Source organism: Scomber scombrus, chromosome 5 (assembly GCF_963691925.1).
Source record: "Scomber scombrus chromosome 5, fScoSco1.1, whole genome shotgun sequence".
Classification (NCBI taxonomy): Eukaryota; Metazoa; Chordata; class Actinopteri; order Scombriformes; family Scombridae; genus Scomber; species Scomber scombrus.
In genome coordinates this window covers 18,862,537-18,881,360 of record NC_084974.1, presented here as the reverse complement: position 1 = coordinate 18,881,360, position 18,824 = coordinate 18,862,537, and the positions used below count along the sequence as shown (strand labels likewise).

At 39.6% G+C, this 18,824-nt stretch overlaps 1 protein-coding gene across 3 annotated transcripts; it reads left to right on the top strand.

Moving 5' to 3' along the window:
- The first annotated feature begins 1,422 nt into the window (after positions 1–1,422).
- Positions 1,423–18,487, top strand: c2cd3 (C2 domain containing 3 centriole elongation regulator). 3 transcript variants are annotated; one of them, XM_062419691.1, is made up of 33 exons: positions 1,423–1,639; positions 3,405–3,674; positions 3,758–3,915; positions 4,376–4,554; positions 4,650–4,807; positions 4,897–5,029; positions 5,118–5,270; positions 5,383–5,530; positions 5,625–5,758; positions 5,995–6,189; positions 6,284–6,399; positions 6,491–6,609; positions 6,820–6,951; positions 7,058–7,516; positions 7,640–7,791; positions 8,153–8,396; positions 8,753–8,936; positions 9,028–9,211; positions 9,730–9,902; positions 9,995–10,130; positions 10,549–10,817; positions 11,105–11,185; positions 11,274–11,888; positions 11,992–12,333; positions 12,419–12,557; positions 12,652–12,716; positions 12,800–13,005; positions 13,111–13,241; positions 13,338–13,496; positions 13,612–13,802; positions 14,457–15,216; positions 15,868–15,976; positions 17,980–18,487. In XM_062419691.1, exons 1-33 carry the CDS (start codon positions 1,585–1,587, stop codon positions 18,112–18,114), a joined length of 6,684 nt encoding a protein of 2,227 aa, XP_062275675.1. In that variant the 5' UTR covers positions 1,423–1,584; the 3' UTR covers positions 18,115–18,487. The 3 variants fall into 3 exon arrangements, with proteins under 3 accessions (XP_062275675.1, XP_062275677.1, XP_062275676.1); XM_062419693.1 differs by lacking the exon at positions 14,457–15,216 and having other exon boundaries at positions 17,980–18,120; XM_062419692.1 differs by lacking the exons at positions 1,423–1,639; positions 3,405–3,674; positions 3,758–3,915 and having other exon boundaries at positions 4,474–4,568.
- The last annotated feature ends 337 nt before the right edge of the window (positions 18,488–18,824 follow it).

Sequence of the window (18,824 nt, the reverse complement as noted above, 5' to 3'; positions counted from 1 at the left end):
TCAAGAAAATATAACTTAGATACTAATCGTAGTATATTTCTGAGATTATTTCAATTCATCAAATACTTCATGTCAACAGAGACTAAGAGAAGTATGCTGCAGTCCAATGCAATAAAAAAGTAAGATCTGTTGCAGCATTGGCCTCCTCCAGTTGTCTTTCTGCGATCCCTAAAAAGGTGTGGATCCTCTCCCTCTCCAGCTGAAAGTAGTTTCTCTCCTTCCTCTCCAGATCCTGTGCACAATGTGCTCTTCCTGTGTGGGCGCATCTTAACTAGAAACATGTACATGTCTTGGCTTTTAATTTTTTCTTTTCTTAATTTTGCAGTTCCTATTGTAACAATCTACTAGGGCTTCTTCTCTTTAAGGTGCAACTCACACGCTACTGTTGGGATCCAGGATTTTTGGTGCTTGACCCACATAAACTTAGAAGGAAAGCACTCAAATTCAGAGGTGTAACATTACATCTGTTTAAAGCATACAATTTCAAACATGTGTTGCCATAGTAACATGACCAAATTTTAGTCTGTGGAAGACAGAAAATGACTAAAATAGCCCAAATAAAAGATTATTTATGGAAAAGCAGAAAATAAATCCAAGGTCTACATTTAATTAAGTCCCTTTTAAATACCAAAATGTAGTTATTTTGTAATTTATTTGTTCATTCATTCATTTATTTATTTATTCTTAAGTCATTTGTTTTGTTCTCCACAGTAGAGGGCGAGCTGCATACAGACCACAGACTGGCTGTTGAGAAGATCAGTGCTTCCATCTGCTGGTGATATAAAAGAAGGCATGACAAGACATGTACCCATTCATTTTCTCATGCTAGCCAGATCAAAGAATCAAAACCCAAAGGCCAAAATACAAGAAATGGCATCTTCTCTTTTTAAAAAATGTTCTGGGGGAGGACCATGGATGTATTATAAGAGCTTTTATAATACATCCATGGGGAAGACCCCAGACAACCCCATGTAAGATTTTCCCACCTATAGGATATTCAGTGTTGTGGAGTAACTAGTTACATGTTATTACAAAACAAATCTAACTGTAATCCAGTCACTATGATATGGTCCAGGAGAACATTTGAATACAGGTCAAAGAATACATTAGCCTATATAAAATATGTATCAGCTGCACACAAAAAAAGATGCATTTTATTTCCTATTTTGTATACTGTGGGTCACATTAGGCAAAGTCCGACCAAAATAAATGTGTATAGGGTGTTTTTACAGCTCTTGAACGTAAAAAAAAAATTGTAGTATCAGTAGTAGAACAGTAGACCAACGTCAACATAAGAAAACTCAATTTCCCAGAATGCCTCTGTGAAAGTCAGCGGCAGCGGAGGCGGGACGAAAGTTATCGGTGGGACTTTGTTGCTCGGAAACAGTTTTGCGCGCTACGGATTGGTGTGTGTGTGAGAGAGTGTGTGTATGTGTGTGTTCAAGTCGAGCAGCCCTGTTAGTTAAACGGATTACTAGTTAGCTGAGCTGCAGTGTGATTTAAAAACAATAACATGCCTGCTAACAGTTTAACCAGTGCTCTGTCCAGGCTGTCAGCCACCATCAATGCTCACTGAGTGGAGGGATGAAGAGCAGAAAACAGAGGTCCGTCAAAGCTGGAGGAGGCAGCAAAAAAAAAGGTAAACTGTTGTTAGCTGCCTGTTAGCATGACAGCTAAGTAGTTAAGTAGCTGTTACCGTCAGCTGTCAGTCTCACAATAGGTAAGGTAATGTTGCATTGAGCTTATATTGTATTGTTTGTGCTGCTGTTTTGACATGTGTTGTCATTGTCTATGTTGCTAATGTGTCTCTATTAAGCATGTGTTTATGTTAACGCTGTAGTATGTTTTTGGGACAGTTGGTGGGTTTTTGAAGAGATGCTAAACATTGTTAAGCCAACATCCATTTTCTTAAACATAATTTAGTAAATCAATTTAAAGATTTAGCGAGACGACGACTACTTATGACTTTGATTTAAATATCGTTTCCCTTATACTGTGTCCCTACTTTTCGTGTATTATTTGTTGATAAATGCTCCGCGTCGGACAGATCAGGCACTTTGTTGGTAATCTAAAGATCAATGTTCAAGCACTGTATTGTCATTGTATAGCACAAAGAAATTACTTCCGAGGTGAATTTAAAATCCAATACAAATAAATGATTTAATAGATAGATACAGTATAAATAAAACATTAAACTAAACAGCAGAATAACCATACAAAAAAGATTTGCAGCACAGTATTCACAACAACTGCAGTAAATCTAAATGTTCACATTTGCTAACTTTAGTTTATTAGGAAATCCTGGATATTATCTTAGTTTTTATTTTCTTTATTAATCTCTGACACTTGGTGGTTCAAGTCAATCAAATAATTGCCTAAGAACCATTCTTATGCTACTTCATAATTATTGTCAGTAATGCCTGTTTTATTCATTTTTAAATGAAATATTGCAAAAGGGTTAGTACAGCAGCTCAGAGGGATTCATTATAGATATTACTTTCATGTAATGTGATTTCATGTAATGTAAGCTTTCTGCACATGTGTGGCTTTGAAGAGTATATCTAAAATTAGCACAATATTAATAAGAGTATTTTCAGATATTAATATATGGGTCAGTGACAAATAAGGGTTGGCAAGATGAGATGAAAAATATCTTTATAAATTGTTTTTAAGCATGTATAAGTAAGACTGAATGCTCCTGAAAATGTCAAATGGTGTAACCACAAAAGAATGATAAATATTACATATTTTATCCACCTACAGTGTATTTATAAATATACTTACTTCATTTAAAAACATCAGATGAAAAGAAAATGTTTTAGAGTATTTCTACATTTAAATTTTAAAGCATTTAGTCAATATTGAGCAGGACATATCCTAAAAACAACAATTTTTAAAAAATAATTTGCGACAAATTATGCAAATGTGTTAAAAAACATAGTGTTGTGTTGCAACAGTGAATTATATTTATTCCACGTTTTAGTTCACATTTATTTTCCTGTATGTAATCAGTTTTTTATAAAAAAAATACTGGTTGCATCACATCATTGACCCATATCTCAAAATGGCAAATGTCTGTAAAATCACATTCAAAATAATCAAATGAATCTTGAAACTTCTTTTACCTTTACATATTACATAAAACATTTCATCTGTGTGTCATCTTTATTTTAGTTTGTTTAAAATAATTAATTCTGACTTGTTAAGATTATATCAAAATAATGTGATTCTGCAGAACTTTGATAAACAGTACTATTGAATAATTGTACTCTCATGACAGTATGTATATGAATCATCTACCAGCCAATGTAGAACTAAAACCTGCAACAAATAGCTCTCTTATCATATGTTGAATGTTGATTTTAGCATTAACAGTGTCTGAATTTGTTTTATTGACTTGACAGTCCCCAGTGATGTGTCCCCCTCCACCAGCCTGCCTCCTCTGGTTGAGGGTCAGCTGAGATGCTTCCTTCGGGTGACGATAAGCCGCGTGTTATGGACAGTTCACAAGCCTCCGTCTGCAACATTTGTCAGGCTGCGATGGTGGGGGGAGTCGTCCAACGGTACACACTTCTTTCCAAGAGATGGATCGCAGCTGTCACAAAAGACCATTAAGACCACAGCACGCTTCCCAATCCGCTGTGGCCCAAAGCAGTTCACCTCATACCTTACAGGTAACCAAGAAGGCTTTAATATCTTTGAGTTTGGTATGTCTATATATCTATATATCTTCAGGTAATCTGTCTTTCTTGAACAGATATGGGCTCTTTGGTGTTGGAAGTTCTGACAAAACCTGATCATTTGCCAGTTGCACGGGCTCAGGTTGCTGGCATCTCCCGCCTCTCGCTGTCATATCCCATCAGTGGATTTTACACCCTCGTATCTCCAACATCTGAAAAGCTGGGAGAGTTACAGGTGAGTGGAAATTTGAATTCATTTACATGTCAGCTGCATTTATAGAATAGGATGTTTTAAGTGATGTTTGATTTCCTACAACAGCTTCTGGACAATTAGACAAACACACATTTTCACACACGCAGCATAGTGATCCATGGAGGTTTTACATTTGTAAAACTGTCCTCAAGCCGAGTAAAGTGATTTAAAAATCTGTTACTGTACTGCAATGTAAAGTCACACTACTGCACATATTCAATGGGCCACATACTCCCGGAAGTAAACCTGCGCTATGCAAGTAATTCTTGTTGGACTTAATAGGCTCCAGTTTTGGTCTGGTATCCAATACATTCACACTTCCACTTCGTACACATGTTTATTGGTATATTTGTAGAAAGGTAAATCTAAAAAGTTAAATGCATATATTAGGGCACTGTGAGATGGCCATTTAAAAAGTAAATATCACAGCCTTTTTCCTCAGGTTTCTCTTAATTTGGAGCCTCTGACTGAAGCCTATGACAGTAGCAGCTCAGGCCCCGCCACAGATGTCAGCACTGAAGGACCACAAGTGAAGACGCTGATTGTGCCCTCGAGGCCCAGGTCGCTCTCCGCTGGCAGCGGGAAAGAATCAGCAGGAGGCAGTGGTGGAAACACACCCAGGTTTGATATTTCAGGTGTTTTTCTGTTGATGTTTATAATTGATTGCTAATAGAACATAAATAACTAAGTTTAACATCTCTGCATTTGTTTTTCAGAGGGAAAGACCACTTATATTTTGCCCAGAAAGAAAAAAGCAATGACGAGTCACTGGAGAATCAGATGCCAACAACAAACAGATCTCAGAACAGTCAAACGGCTGTGAACCCTTCATGTCAGGAAGCTTGTGGCCAATCAACCAATGATATCCTCTCAAGTTTGTCACAACAAGATTACACATCAGTTTTACATAACCACTCAGGCATAAATCTGACTGCTTCTTAACAACATTTTCTCTCATCTCAGTTATTCTGGAGCGTGGGAACAAACTTAGAAATGCTATGGTGGTGTCAGCTATGAAATGTGACATGGATTCTGCCCCGACTCTGAAAGACACTCCTCTCCCCCTCCCAAAAGATAACATCCTACCACCTTCCAAGTTAGTGTCAAATATTTTTGAATAAAAACCCCAATGCTTTAAATCACTATGATGCATAATTTATAGTACTTTATTCTTGTGTCTGCAGGCCCTTTCCTTTTCCCTCTGGGATGTTTCTTAAAAATATTCTGCATGCTGATTCAACTCTCAAGGCCTCTGATGATGTTGCTGAAGTCCCGGATTGCGGTCTGGACTCTACTGTCGATGTGGACAACAGAGCTGTCGATCTTCTCCTCGGCAGGTACCTATTTGCCTTTTCTTACAAACTTCACAGAAAACATAAACAAAGAATTCAATAAAGACATTTGTTGATATTTTTTTTCCTAAGATGTTTTCTCTCTCTTTTTGTTTAGCTTAAATACATCTCCTCTACCTCTCTGGGATGATGAAGGCTCCTTTCCTATATCTCTCTCTGGGCATAGCAGTGTGTGTGGGGATAGTGAACTCAATGACCCACAATATGATCAGAGCTTACTGGAAAACCTGTTCTACAAAACTCCTGTAAGTACATGATTACATGGGGTTCTTGTGTAATGCCATTGTCAGTTTACTTTCACAGATGGTTATTTAAACACATTCTCGTCTTTTTTTTCAGATGTCAGACATCAGATCAGATGACACTGACATGGATGTTGAGGCGACAGTATCCTCGAGTAAAAGTCAGCCAAAACACGGCTCCCTGGGAGCTGAGGAACGGCTGACTGTGTCTGGACCAAAGATTAATGAAAAGTAAGGGCCTTCATTTGCGTTTTAAGCCGTATGTGTAGATGGAGATTGATTTTTTTATTTATCTTTTATCTCAAAAAACATCTACTTAAAAAAAAAAGTCTGATCATGATAAGAAAAGGCAGATCTTCAGCTTAGTTATTGCTGTATTTGAGAACCAGAGAATAGACCAAACAAAAGCACATCACTTACTTTTGTTCAGAACATGTATACATTCATCATTATGTGACTTTGTTAAGCCCAAAGTCAGACCTTCAGCGGTCTACAGATGATGGTGGTGTTCCTTCTGGCCTGAGTTTGGAGCAGCTGAGTTTGATCCGACTGGCAAAAGTGTCCATTGACTCCCTGACTGTACCTGCAGGCAGCACAATCACCACTCCCAAAAAGACCTCTAGTAAAGGGAAACCTCCTCAACCATTAACCGGCAAGAAGTGGTAGGCGAAATATTTAACGTTATTTTCATCCGATTTAAAATAACATTGGCATTATGAGTAAGAAAGGCCTGTGATGTCTCCTATCTTTTGGCAGCACATTTTTTGTTGAGTACGTGTTCCCGACAGCTTCCACCTCCAGTCGACATGATCACAGTAAGGCTTCAGATCGGGATGTGACCAGAGCCGTTTCCAGTAAAGTTTCAGGAGGAAGTATGACTTGCTTTGATTAAAACTAAAACATTTGATCAGCCTTTGTACAGGTTTGTGACTGTATCTGATATACACTATTTCTTTTTCAAAGTGGTGAAGTTTGATCAGCACTCAGTATTTCCTGTCCAATTGAGTACAACAGCAGTTAAACAGTGGTGGGGAACTGACCTCCTTTTCAAGATTCACTCAAGAAAGAGCCACCAAAAGAAGGTACGTCTGTCATAATAAAACTACTAAAATTATTTGTTCAAATGTTTTAAAAATGAGTCTACCTGACACTTCAGATTCTGCTTTCTGATAAACAAACATATTTTAGAGTTTAATGTTGGTTGTAGTTTCTAAATTATTTCCTTTTTGTGTTAAATACTTAAAAGCAGCTTTACTTTCATCAAAACTCATCACTATAAACTCTTCTTACAGCCCGTTCTCATTGGTAAAGCAGTTCACCCACTGCGCTGTCTGCTGCAGAGCAAGCAGCTGAGTCAGTCTGTTAGTTTACCAGTACAGAGTGTTGATGGGAACTGTGAAACACATGAAATCGGACCTCTCAAGGTAACATATTGTTTTTTTTACCCAGGCATTATTGTTTCAAAGTCGGATATCTGTTTTCCAGATGGCTGTAATATACATGTAGGAGTAATGTTAATGTTTTTTTCAGGTGTCACTACAACTTGTGACTACTACAAACAACAAAGACTTCTCTGAAAAAAGGAAATGTAAACTGGCTTGGAGTGATATACCACCTTCACACCCCATATCCAGTCCTGAGAGAGAGCCCAGTTCCAGATCTCATCATGTTGACACTGGCACAGAGGAATTACCGGCTTGCTCTTTTGTAGAATCCAGATTGAATGTTTTCAGTCCTCAGAAACCCTTAAAATCAGCCTCTCCTCATCCTGGCCTCCACACATTTCCTCATAAATCATGGCAGCAGGTGGAAGAGGACTCTGAGGTGCTGTTGCATACCTTACTCATGGTGCCAGATGGAAAGAACTTCAACTGTGGGCCTATGCAGACTCCAAACGTGTACTTGAACTGTAAGCTCTTTTGGTGCGATGAGACGGCGAGATCTGTTGTCAGCTGGGGTCAGGCAAACCCTTCCTTTAACTTTGTTCAGGTTAGCAGCAAAGTTTTTTTTTAATTAAACTCAGAGACTACAAAGAGTCCAATTTTTCAGATGTGTTGTGCGAATGCTGAATTCGGTTGAACCAAATGAGTTTCTTTCCTTCATTTGTCTCAGGTGACTCCTGTGGCATTAACAGTAAAGCTGTTGGAGAGGATGAAGAATAATATGATGGTGATCGAGGTGTGGCAGAAGATGGGGAGTTCAGGGCAGGATCGGCTCCTCGGCCTTGTTAAATTACCTCTCCACCAATTCTACATGTCCTTTAGGCAAGTCATGGCAAGCTAGCTTTATTTTTTTCTGCTTGTTTTTCTTTTTGAACAGAATTCTGGGGGGAAAAGCCAGCATTTGTCTTCAAAGTGGGCAAAATGCTAAGAAATGGTGTTTATTCAGAATACTTTCTCTTTTATTTAACTTTCCCACTGGGAGGCGCTATAGTACCCTAACACCACATAGAACATGTTGGTCTTGAATCCCACATACCATAAACTAACTCTAACAACTAAGCTCAAGCAGTTTTTTACCACAAACTCCTGTTTGTACAATTGTTGCGTAAATGTAATTTAAATATCTGCTATAACAAGGTTTCATATGACACCAGTAACTCCTCTCTTTCTTCATCCTCTTCAGGGATCCAAAGATTGCCCACCTTCTTCTCCAGGCACAGTACCCCGTTTTAGGGGTGGACTGCTACATGCCCGTTATTGATGTCTTCTCAGGCAGTTGCAAAGGAAACCTCAGGGTTGTTTTGGCTATGGGTCGATCAGAGCAGATAATCGCCCTGCAGCGTACGAGAGATGAAGAATATGACTCTTTGTCTCATTTGGTGAGACCAGTTCATCTGCTTGATCATCAGCCACACGCGCACACAAAGGTCAGTGGCAATTTTGGAAGAATGAGGCTTTGTATTTCTGTGTTGCTGTGGAACAGATATTTACTGGTAGTAGATGCCCCCCAGCCCTGTTGATGGGTTGATGGGAACGCGCAGGATCACATTTACAGGTGCACAATGAGCTTCTATTACTGTCAAAATTAATAACACCTCATATATTCCAACGATTTACTGACTGAACTGCTGAAGTAGTTTCAGCACTGCTCTTATACTTGTATCTCAAACAATAAAGACTCTGGTCTGTCAACCAGCATGTTGCATTGTCTTCTTTCTCTTTCCCGCTGCCTTTGTGTAAAGAACTCCTTTTACCTCTTTTCACTATTGTGTCTCTCCCTCAGGTGAGTGCAGCACAAGAGCAAACTATGAGAGAGCATCTGTTTGTGATAAGGGTGGAGAAGGTCACTGGGTTGACACCGCTGCAGTCTACAGTGTGGGGCGAGGCTGACTGCTATGTGCAGTACAGTTTCCCCTGTCAGGAAGGTGATCCTGCTGCACAAGTGGACCCAAATCTCATAGAGAGCAGTAAGGGAGATTTTTTTGTATGAAACCCTCAACAACACAAGAAGTTTTTCTGTCCTCTGCGTCACTCTAACCTGTATCTCATCTCCAACAGGTGTGAACCTGAAGCCTTTTCGCACCACTACCACTCTCTGTGTGCCTGACCCACTGTTTAGCCATGCAGAGACTCATGTGCTTTTGTCTCCTGAGGGAGTTCCTGTCCAGAGGCTGCTGCTCAGCTCTCTTTCCAGTCAAGGCCTGAGCAGTGGAGGGGGTATCCAGTTTGAAGTGTGGTGCAGGTTTGTGGTTGTTACTGTTTGATCCAGCTGAAAAGCTAAGTAGCCCTGACATCTACCCCAAAGCTTGACTTCTTTAGAAGCTTAAAGACTGAGTTGTGCTTCTGTGTTCTACTGAAGCTGACGTACACCTCAAAATATAACTTAATTTTGGGGTTAAAGTTGCTACAGGGAGACAGCAGCAAAAATGTTATTTATCTTTGTGGGCTGTCTTTGTAATTTCTCCTTCATGTTTCAAGTGTTAGTCAGTTTGTTGATAGTTACAACAACATGGATCAAACCTCCTTTTCTCTAACGATCTAGCAAAACTACTTTAAGTCCAAATATTCTTTGGGAAATATGTTAACACCTTTTCTATTGGTGTGAACCATAGACTTTATATAAAAATCATATGAACATAAAACAGTGCCTTATAATGCATGACATACCCGCAGTGTAACTGCTGCCTCGCACCTCAGTGTTAAACTTATGTGTGGTTCATAATGACTTGTTTCATATTTAGGATATATTTCTGTCTGCAGATATTATTACCCAAATGTCCGAGATCAGCTCGTGGCCAAAGGGATGCTTCCGATATCCAAGCTATGTGCTATGGTCACCATGCAGAGGCAGCATCCTGATGAAGCCCAAATGTTTTCCCTGCCACTGATTCCCAGGACCGACAGTCCCACAGGGCATCACCCTCAACCATCAGGTAAACACACATACACAGTAATGACAATAAAATGCTGTGTGGACACGTATTTAGCATCTTTAATGTTGTGACTATTCTGTGATGTCTCTCAGGCCTGCTAGATGTGTGCATCCGGTACAAGCATCGGCCTGTGAGACCTGAAGGACAGGCTGGCAGAGGACCTGCGTCTCGTGTTGTGACTGTAGTGGTTCAAGTACACAGAGCGTCTGGTCTGCAGGCTGCAGCAAGGTACCTCACTCTCACTGTCCTCTCAGAAGCTTTTGTGTTAATATTGTTGAACCAGCTGTTTAAGTTGAATTCATATAAAAAGATAAAGATAACATTTGAAGCTTTTTGTTTGGTACATGTAGATAGATCATTTATCACAATCTATCACATGAAAAAAATAAAGATCCCCTTAGCACTGTTATTAGAGTAAGGAAGTAGAGTAGTAAGTAATTAATTTAATCATTATTGTTTGGGAATAAATAACAATGGATTATTTTAGTTGAACCTAACTTTTACTAAGTTCTTTCTTACACATATGTTTACTCAAATTCTACACGTACAGTATTTTAAAGCTTTTAAAACTTTAAAACTGATACTGAATTTGCACACAGCGGCCCAAGGTCTTCACTTCATTATGTTGCCTCTGTCTCTGTTGCAGGCTGTTATCAGAACAAAATGAAAGGTTCAGCTACTTTGCTACTGTGGGAGTGAACACATTTGTAACAGTGCAGCTCTCCTTCTTGCCTGAGAGCGAGACGAGGTGCACCCGCATAGCTGCCAGGACCTTCTGCCCAGAGTTCGACCATCACATGGAAATGTCCTGTGATCTGCTGCTTCAGAGGAGTAGCGGAGAAACCTGCAGTCTGGCAGAACAGCTGGAGGAAGCTTCTGCTGTCTTCACTGTCTGGAACAGAGACAATCGCAAAGGTTTAAGAAATAATTTTATGCCTCATCGAACTCTGTTACTAACTTGTGAAAAATGTTGAATAATGGATACTATTTCTTTGACTCAGTAACCCTTCCCATGCAAGTGATATTTATTTATTTGCTATTTTAACAGGTAGAACAGTAAATCAAAGCACACAATTAGTTTGTTATTAACAGAGCCTCTGTGGTATGTAAGGATGGATGGATGTAAATGATCTCCTCTGTTTTTGTTCAAAATGTTAATCGAAGCAGTAACTCACTCATTTGTTCTGTGCTATTTTTTGCAGCAATGGAAACTTCCAGGCCTAAGGATGTAATGTTGGGCACAGTAAAAATACCACTGGCTGATCTCATTCTTAAAAGAACAGGTACGCTGTACTCTTCACTGACTGCATGGTCAATCGATTTTCTGATAAACCTTTATTTACCTTTATATTTCTTTTTCAAAACATAAAGGTATTTCTGGCTGGTTTGGAGTTTATGTACCGCAGGAAACAAATTCTTCTCAGGACCAGCACATCTTGGTCGGGGGCCTTGAGATCTCTGTCAGCTTCGCCCACCACTCAGACAGGGAGAGAGTTATTAAAGCTGCTCAGAGCGTAGGCTGGGAAATGGCCCAGATTGACTGTGAAAGGCACGACGATGAAGAAGCCTGGGAAGAGAGCATGAAGAAAATGTCTCTGACCTTATCAATGCCAAGAGTGTGGCTACCAGTCCACTGCTTGCTTCTTGCAGGACACAGTGAGCTGCAGCGCTCCACCTACTGCTACTTCAGGTACAAATTCTATGACCAGGATGCCTTTTGCTCTCAGATGAAACACCCCACTGTCATTGAAGACGGGGAGGAAGGCCAAGCAACAGTAAGTTTTGAAGGAAGTAGGACTGTTGAGCTGAGGAGCACCCAACCTTTGATGTGGTATCTTCGAGAGGAAAGGCTGGAGGTTCAGGTGTGGGTTACCTTTAAGAAAGACAAAACTCAGAGGCCCCGTGACACGGACCGCCTGGTGGGATCAGCATTTATCGAGCTGTCCTCGCTAGCAAAGAAAACCAAGCAGAAGCTGACTCTCAGTGGTATGAAATAAGTAATTTATTCATTAATTAAACAAATCACCAGTGTTTCAGTAAAGCTAAATGTGTATTTCTGGGTGTGATAAAGAGTTTTGTGTTTTGACAGGCATCTACCCGCTGTTCAGACGCTCAGCAACAGACCTGCGGGGGGCTGCTCTCAGGGTGCACATCACCCTGACCGCTGTTTGTGACCCTAGGAAGACATCTGCTGAAGCTGACAAGCTGGTGGACTCTGACAGCCAGGGGGAGATGGAAGAAGAGATGGAGGCAGCAGATGGTGCCCCCTTGTTCACCACACCTAAACAACCCCGTACACAAAGCAAACATCAACATAAATCATCAAGAACAACTCCAGACATCACATCTTTGCAGCACACAGAAATGAGTGTGGATGAATCCTTCCCTGTGACGGTTGCAGTGGACAGGGCTATGCACCTGAATCTGAAAGGTGAACCTGTCACCTGAAATGATTATTCTCCTTCATTTGTTTTGGATGCAATAAAAATAAAATGTGAGTAATTTCTGCCTGGCAGGCTGTCCACTAGCTGAGCGCAGTGATGGGACACCTTGCTGCTGTGTTTCATACATTACTGCTGACACTGATGAACCAGTGTCCACAGCTTTAATACCCAACACTGACTCCCCTGTGTGGGACCATCAACATGAGTGCAGGTTAGTGTCATATCACATATAACTTGCACTTCAATTACACTGAAACAGTCAGTTTTATCAGATATCAGTCTGATGTATTTTGTGAATTTTACAGGCTTTCAAAGCAGCTGCTGGTTGATCCACAACAATACCTCGTGTTCAAAGTCTGGCACAAAGGAGGTACAGCAGGCATTTTTACTTCATGATGCATCTATATTGAACTTTAAAATATATTTTAATATATTTATTTTTTACTCCAATAGAAATGGAAAGGGTGCTTGGTTTTGCCTCTGTAGACCTGTCCCCCTTACTGTGTGGATTCCTGTCAGTGTGCGGTTGGTACAACATCACAGACTTGAGCGGACAGTGTCACGGTCAGCTCAAAGTGTCCGTCACTCCACTAAGGGGGGTCCAGGACCTCCGTGGGCAGAGAAAAACTGTGAATGAAGAAGCTGTGAAAAACTCATCGGTGAGAAAAGTCAAAATCTGACACTGTGTGCCGCAAGCTATCTTTTCTTTATTTGGAGTAAATCAAATGTCAAAACTAACAGCACTGAATGTGTTTCATTCACAGGTTTTATTCCAGGCCTTCCCTCTCAGCTACCACACCACCGCCACATACAGCAGCTTCCCGTCTCACATCAGCCGATACACAGAGCAGAAGATTTCGTCACCTGACCACATGGATAGGCTGTTCTCTGAGAAGTTTGTTTTTCACTTTGCTATTGATTAAAATGTGTCCTTGCATGCTGAAATAATCCTGTACAGTCCATCACTATTTTTTATTGGTCATCTTTACAGTTATCTCAGGTCCAGTGAAGGTGACCGTCATCATGAGCACATGGATAAAGTGCGTCTTTACCATCAGAGTCTGCAGGAGCAAACAGCATCTAACTCTGCCTGTAGCAGCAGTGCTGTCGACATCACTCCCTCCAGCTCTGTCCTGTTTTCAGCACTCAGGTATCAGTACACACATTGACATTAGGATTGAGATTGTTTGCTGTAAGAGTGAAATTTAATGTGAGTTTAATGTAATGTAATGTAATGTAATGTAATTTAATGTTTGTTCTTCCAGGAAAAAGCTGAGCGAGCTCGACAACATCCAGAGATATTTCAGCCGTAAGATTTCAACTCCCACGTTCCCGTCTGTGAGTGAGCAGGACTTTCAGACCAAGCCAGAGGAACAGAGGGAGTCTGAGACAGACGCATGTCAGCTTCTTCGCAAGTCCAACCTGTTAGTTGGAGAAGTCAACAGTATCATTAATGGTGAGCTTCTTGCTTATGCTGAAGAATTAGTCTGAAATTACCAGCAACAAACCCCAAGTTCAGCTCATTTTTAATATTAGAAATGGGTTAGATGGAAGGTACATTTCTCTCTAAAATGTCCAGTAGTCGTTTTTTAAAATATTTTTAAAGATGATTCTTGACAGATAAACTTTGTACTAGTATTCCTAACCTTGTCAGTTGATCCAGAGTTCATTGTGGACACAGTCTGCTGTGTAGCTTACACACTTGAAAAAGTGTGTTGCTAAAATGTCAGCAAATTGAATAAAGTCAAAACTGCATCACTGTCACTCTGAAACTGTTATATAGAGTTATTCTACAGCAGTTGGTTTATTGCTGCTCATTTTGGACACAGATGACATTTGATAATCTAACTTTTAAGCTGTAAATGGGCCACAACCAAGCTTGTCAAGTTTTAAGAAAAAAAGGTGAATAGTGTTCACATCCAGGTGCTTTTGCAAGCAGTTATCCTTTCGTTTTGGTTTAAAATGTTTACCTAGTAACTTGAAAAAAACATAAAAATGATAGCTGGAGTAGCTGATTTTTGTGTTTGAGAATTGAGAGAGAAAGAGAAATGGTATGATAAAACATTTACACAATCTTGTCAAGAGCAGAAAAAATATCCTCTTCACCTAGGTATACGAGGTCAACATCTGGAAACGATTGCTTCCAACTCTCAGAGCAGCTCAACAACTTCCCCTGTTAGACACAATGATATTCATACTATCCCTGAGAGTATCTCCAGTCCACGCAGAGCTTCAAATTCATCTCATGAAGACATTTCTCAGCAGCTGTCACCACGTCCAAAACTGTCTGAGGAGAATACGGACTCTGAGGCCGAAGAAGAAAAAGACAGCCAACACTGCCCAGCCACGGTGTTCGATGATGAAAAAGGAGAAGTACTAGATGATGATGAAGATGGATCAGGCTGCAGGAGAGATGATGATGATGATGATGATGATGATGATGATGATGATGAAGATTACGAGGAGGTTTTGGTGAAGCCGAGGCATTTAAATGAGGTGACCTCTTTAACGGACAAAACCAGTCCTTGGACCAGCATCATATCAGACCCTGACCTGGTTTCTCTGGTGAGCATGGAGGTACTGGAAGAGCTGGACCTGAGTCAAGATGAGGAAGACAAGAGTCGTTTAACATCGCAGAATGTAAATCTACACGCTCAGTGCTCCAGCAGGAAGCAGGAAAATGAACACCGTCAAACTGACAGTTTTAACGGATCAGCAGGTGATGCTTCAGAGGCAGAGAGAGATGTTGATGAGACTCTACAAGCGCTAGATGAGGGACAAGCAGGTGATGCAGCACCCACACCAGAGAACGGCACGTTCTCCCAGGATGCTTCATGTTCCCTGGGCAATCAAGACACAAGCCTCCAACCGTATCCTTAATCATTATTTGTTGTTGTCTTTCCTAGTCATCGTTTGCTTTTGAAGGCCAGTTAAGATCTAAGATTCAAAGATTCACAACAAAACTAGTGCAGTGAGTGAAGTACGTTGTTGGAAGCCAGTAGGGTTTGTGGGCTCCTTAAAACACAGAAACTAAAACTGATACAGGACGTAAATGATAGTCATATAATTGTTCCATGTATTTTACATAAAGAACAAAAGAACTTAGTTTGAACAAAGATCTTAATCTATATCTTCTTCAAAGAGTGATTGACTTGATCAGCGCTTCGTATAGCTTCAGGGAGGGATTTGACACAGAATGACCTGCTGTGATGAAGGACGATAAATTCCCAGTCTCCAGTTAATTGGTTACATTTGCATGTGTCCCATCTCTTCCCTATTCTAACACTAGCTGTTTCAAAAATAAATGTGGTATTTGACAGGCTTTTATAATGGCATGAAAGGCAGCAGGAAACTACATGCTGCACAAGAGGTGTAATCATGAAAGTCAGAAAGAGTTTTAATGACATTTTTGTGTTATTTTATAAAGTAGTCACGAGTTTCAGTTTCTCGTGAATCTTTGATCTAAATCAACCTGTCGGATTCCCTCATATGTTGTCTTTTTTTTAACATTACACATTAAGCTCGGTTCCTGTGGAGGTTCCTAATTTCTTCCTTCCCTCCCACCAACTGGAGGCATCTATGAGAGCCATACGTTTAGCTCCGTCTTTCTCTCAGTCCTCCAGTGACTCTGTAAGTATTTGTCACCAACTGACTACGTCTGGCATACACATACACACACACACACACACACACACACACACACACACACACACACACACACACACACTTTCTCCCCCTCTTTACTTTTCACTCCCCTCTCATTGGGTACCTGAATATCTTGGATGTAATAATAACCTTTTAGTTTTAATTTTTTTTGTTAAATGGTGTCCTATTGGATTAATTAATTGTTTAATCACAACTAATACTTTAAACAAAGTAGGACTTGCATTCATCGGGACCCAATTGCCTTGCAAAACCAGAGTGCTATTAAAAGGTCACTTTACTTTTCAAACACACATGCTGAAAACGGGCTAGTCAGGAATAGTGACTAGGTACCAAATTCAGTTCAGTGTAATTTAACTCTCATTTAACAGGTTGACGTATACTCAATATTATATAATCTGACTCATACAAATATGTCAAATAAATGATGTAGGCACTGTTTTACCCTCTAAATTGTCACACAGATAGAAAGCCTGTTAGTCTAGGAATTATTATTATTATAAACAAACACATGTTCATTTCAGTACAAGAAAAACAACAGAAATCAGCTGGTGATTTTTAGTGCTCGACTCCCTCAGACTTTGTGTACATTGTAGTAGCACTTACTAGAGTGGCATTACAGTATCATGAGTACATTTAATGTTGATATTTGTTTACAGTGCAGTGGAAAGCAGGTCGTCTGTCTACCACTATTCAGTTTGCAGCACATGTTTTTTTCATACTTAATTGTATTGCGTCTGCAGACTTTTCCTTTTGACAAACCATTCTGAGCAGTATTTAGATCATAAAGTACAATACAGGTTTATATCATATCTTCCACCGTGTGTAGGGATATGTACTGTATGTAGGGAGCTGTGATGTAACCAAAGGTCTGCTGTAGCTGTTTTACTACAGGAACAAAACACGCCCCCGCCTCTGCCTCGAATATTAACACCTTCCTGTACAGAGGGAGCTCAGACGTCTGTGCTGACAAAAAATGATTTTCAAGTGATACTTTTTTAGGAACTGTAACAGGTGGTTTTGCTTTTGAAATGTTACATCATTAGTTAAACTATTTTAAGTTACACTAGCAGCTTTCAAAAGTATTCAGACCCCTCCACTTATTGCACATTTGATTGTGATACATATGTAATTAAAGGATTATTTGTATTTGATTATTATGTAATTAGGATTAAACTGACTATTTTCGCGCATGATTATATACACAATAACCCATAATAACAGTAAAGTACTTTTTAGATTAATTTGCAAATGTATTTATATTTTAGTATTGGAGTCCACTTGTGAAAAAAATAATAAATTTGACATGATTTGAGGCACATACCTGTGTATATAAGATCCCTTATGGACACATAGGTGAGAGCAGAGTGCCTTCATCCATTATAAGGTTTGGTTTATTGGTGTGATTACAAACTTTCATCAGTCTTTCAGCTTGAACCAAATCACAGCATTCTTAAAATATTCTGGCACTATGTTAGTCGTCGTAATTAAGCAATGTAAATGTATTACATTTGTGAGTTGTCAGTATTTTACAAAACTGAGAAAGCACATTAATATAACCCACATATTATATTGTAGTACATAGTGTGTGTCAGACAGTTCAGCTGGGTGACTCCCAGTCAGCTATACAGATGGAAACATATTTCTGCATCACACCGACGTTGAAAGATCCTGTTTCAGTGAGGGTGTGGAGATAACATTAGAGGTAGGAGGTATGTTTGCACAAAATACCTTTTTGGAGCTGGTTCAAGCTAGTTACTCGTATCTGATCTTAAGATTGTACTCCATGTACTACATGTTCATGTTAACCAAAGAAAGGCTTGCACCGTTTGAATGTTGACTCATGTCGCCACAAACACAATACATTTTCTGACTAATTGGCACGCTCCCTTTTTTCTTTTTCTTGTATCAGATCTTGTAAGCATGTTGTACGCAGTACGCAGTTAATTTTGTTTTTTTTATCTCTCTAGGGGCTGAACACTCCAGTTCACAGCATTCCTCGCAGAGGTCCTCGGCAGTGTCCCAACATGTCACCAACGTACATGAAGAAAGAGACTGAAAGAATAGCAAAAATATTTGCAGCTCAGTTTGATGAGGAACACTAGTATGTGGTAGTTTTGGCAATTATAAGCAGTACATTAACATTTAAATGGTTTATAACACACTATAACGTAGCTATAAGCAGATATAAGGACATTTAAGTGTGAATTAATGTACAGTATATGTCAACACTCATAACTTCCATGAAGGCACATGTTATTAGCATTGTCACTCAGTATATTTTAGTACAACAGCCTATAGTTGTTGACAAATACACAAATACACAAATACATGTATATCTGCTAATAACTACATTATAGTGTTTTAACTGTTCATATACTGTTTATTAGTGCTAAATAAGGGAACATAAAGTAAAGTGTAAATTGTTATTCTGCCTACTGTTTTCAGGCCATGAGAAGATCATGTAAAATAAGTGTAACATTTTGTATTAAATATTTGCTATGTTTTTTCAAATGTGGGTGTTTTGTATATTTTTAAAAACTGCTTTGACAAGAACCCTGAATGACTGTTGCACACTTGAACAGCACATTAACTAATGAAGACCACAGTCCAGACATGAGTTACATAGGAGCTGTGTATTTGCATCAGGACAGCGGATGAATCATGTTCCAAAAATAATTGCTGCTGGCAATTAAGAGACTTTTCACTTTTTCTTTCCATAGATGTGGAGCGACTGTTTTCATCTGGTACGTCAGGTTTTCACACAGGGCGGTGCAACAGCTGCTTTGTTTAAAAGAGTCAACTGAGCAGAAGA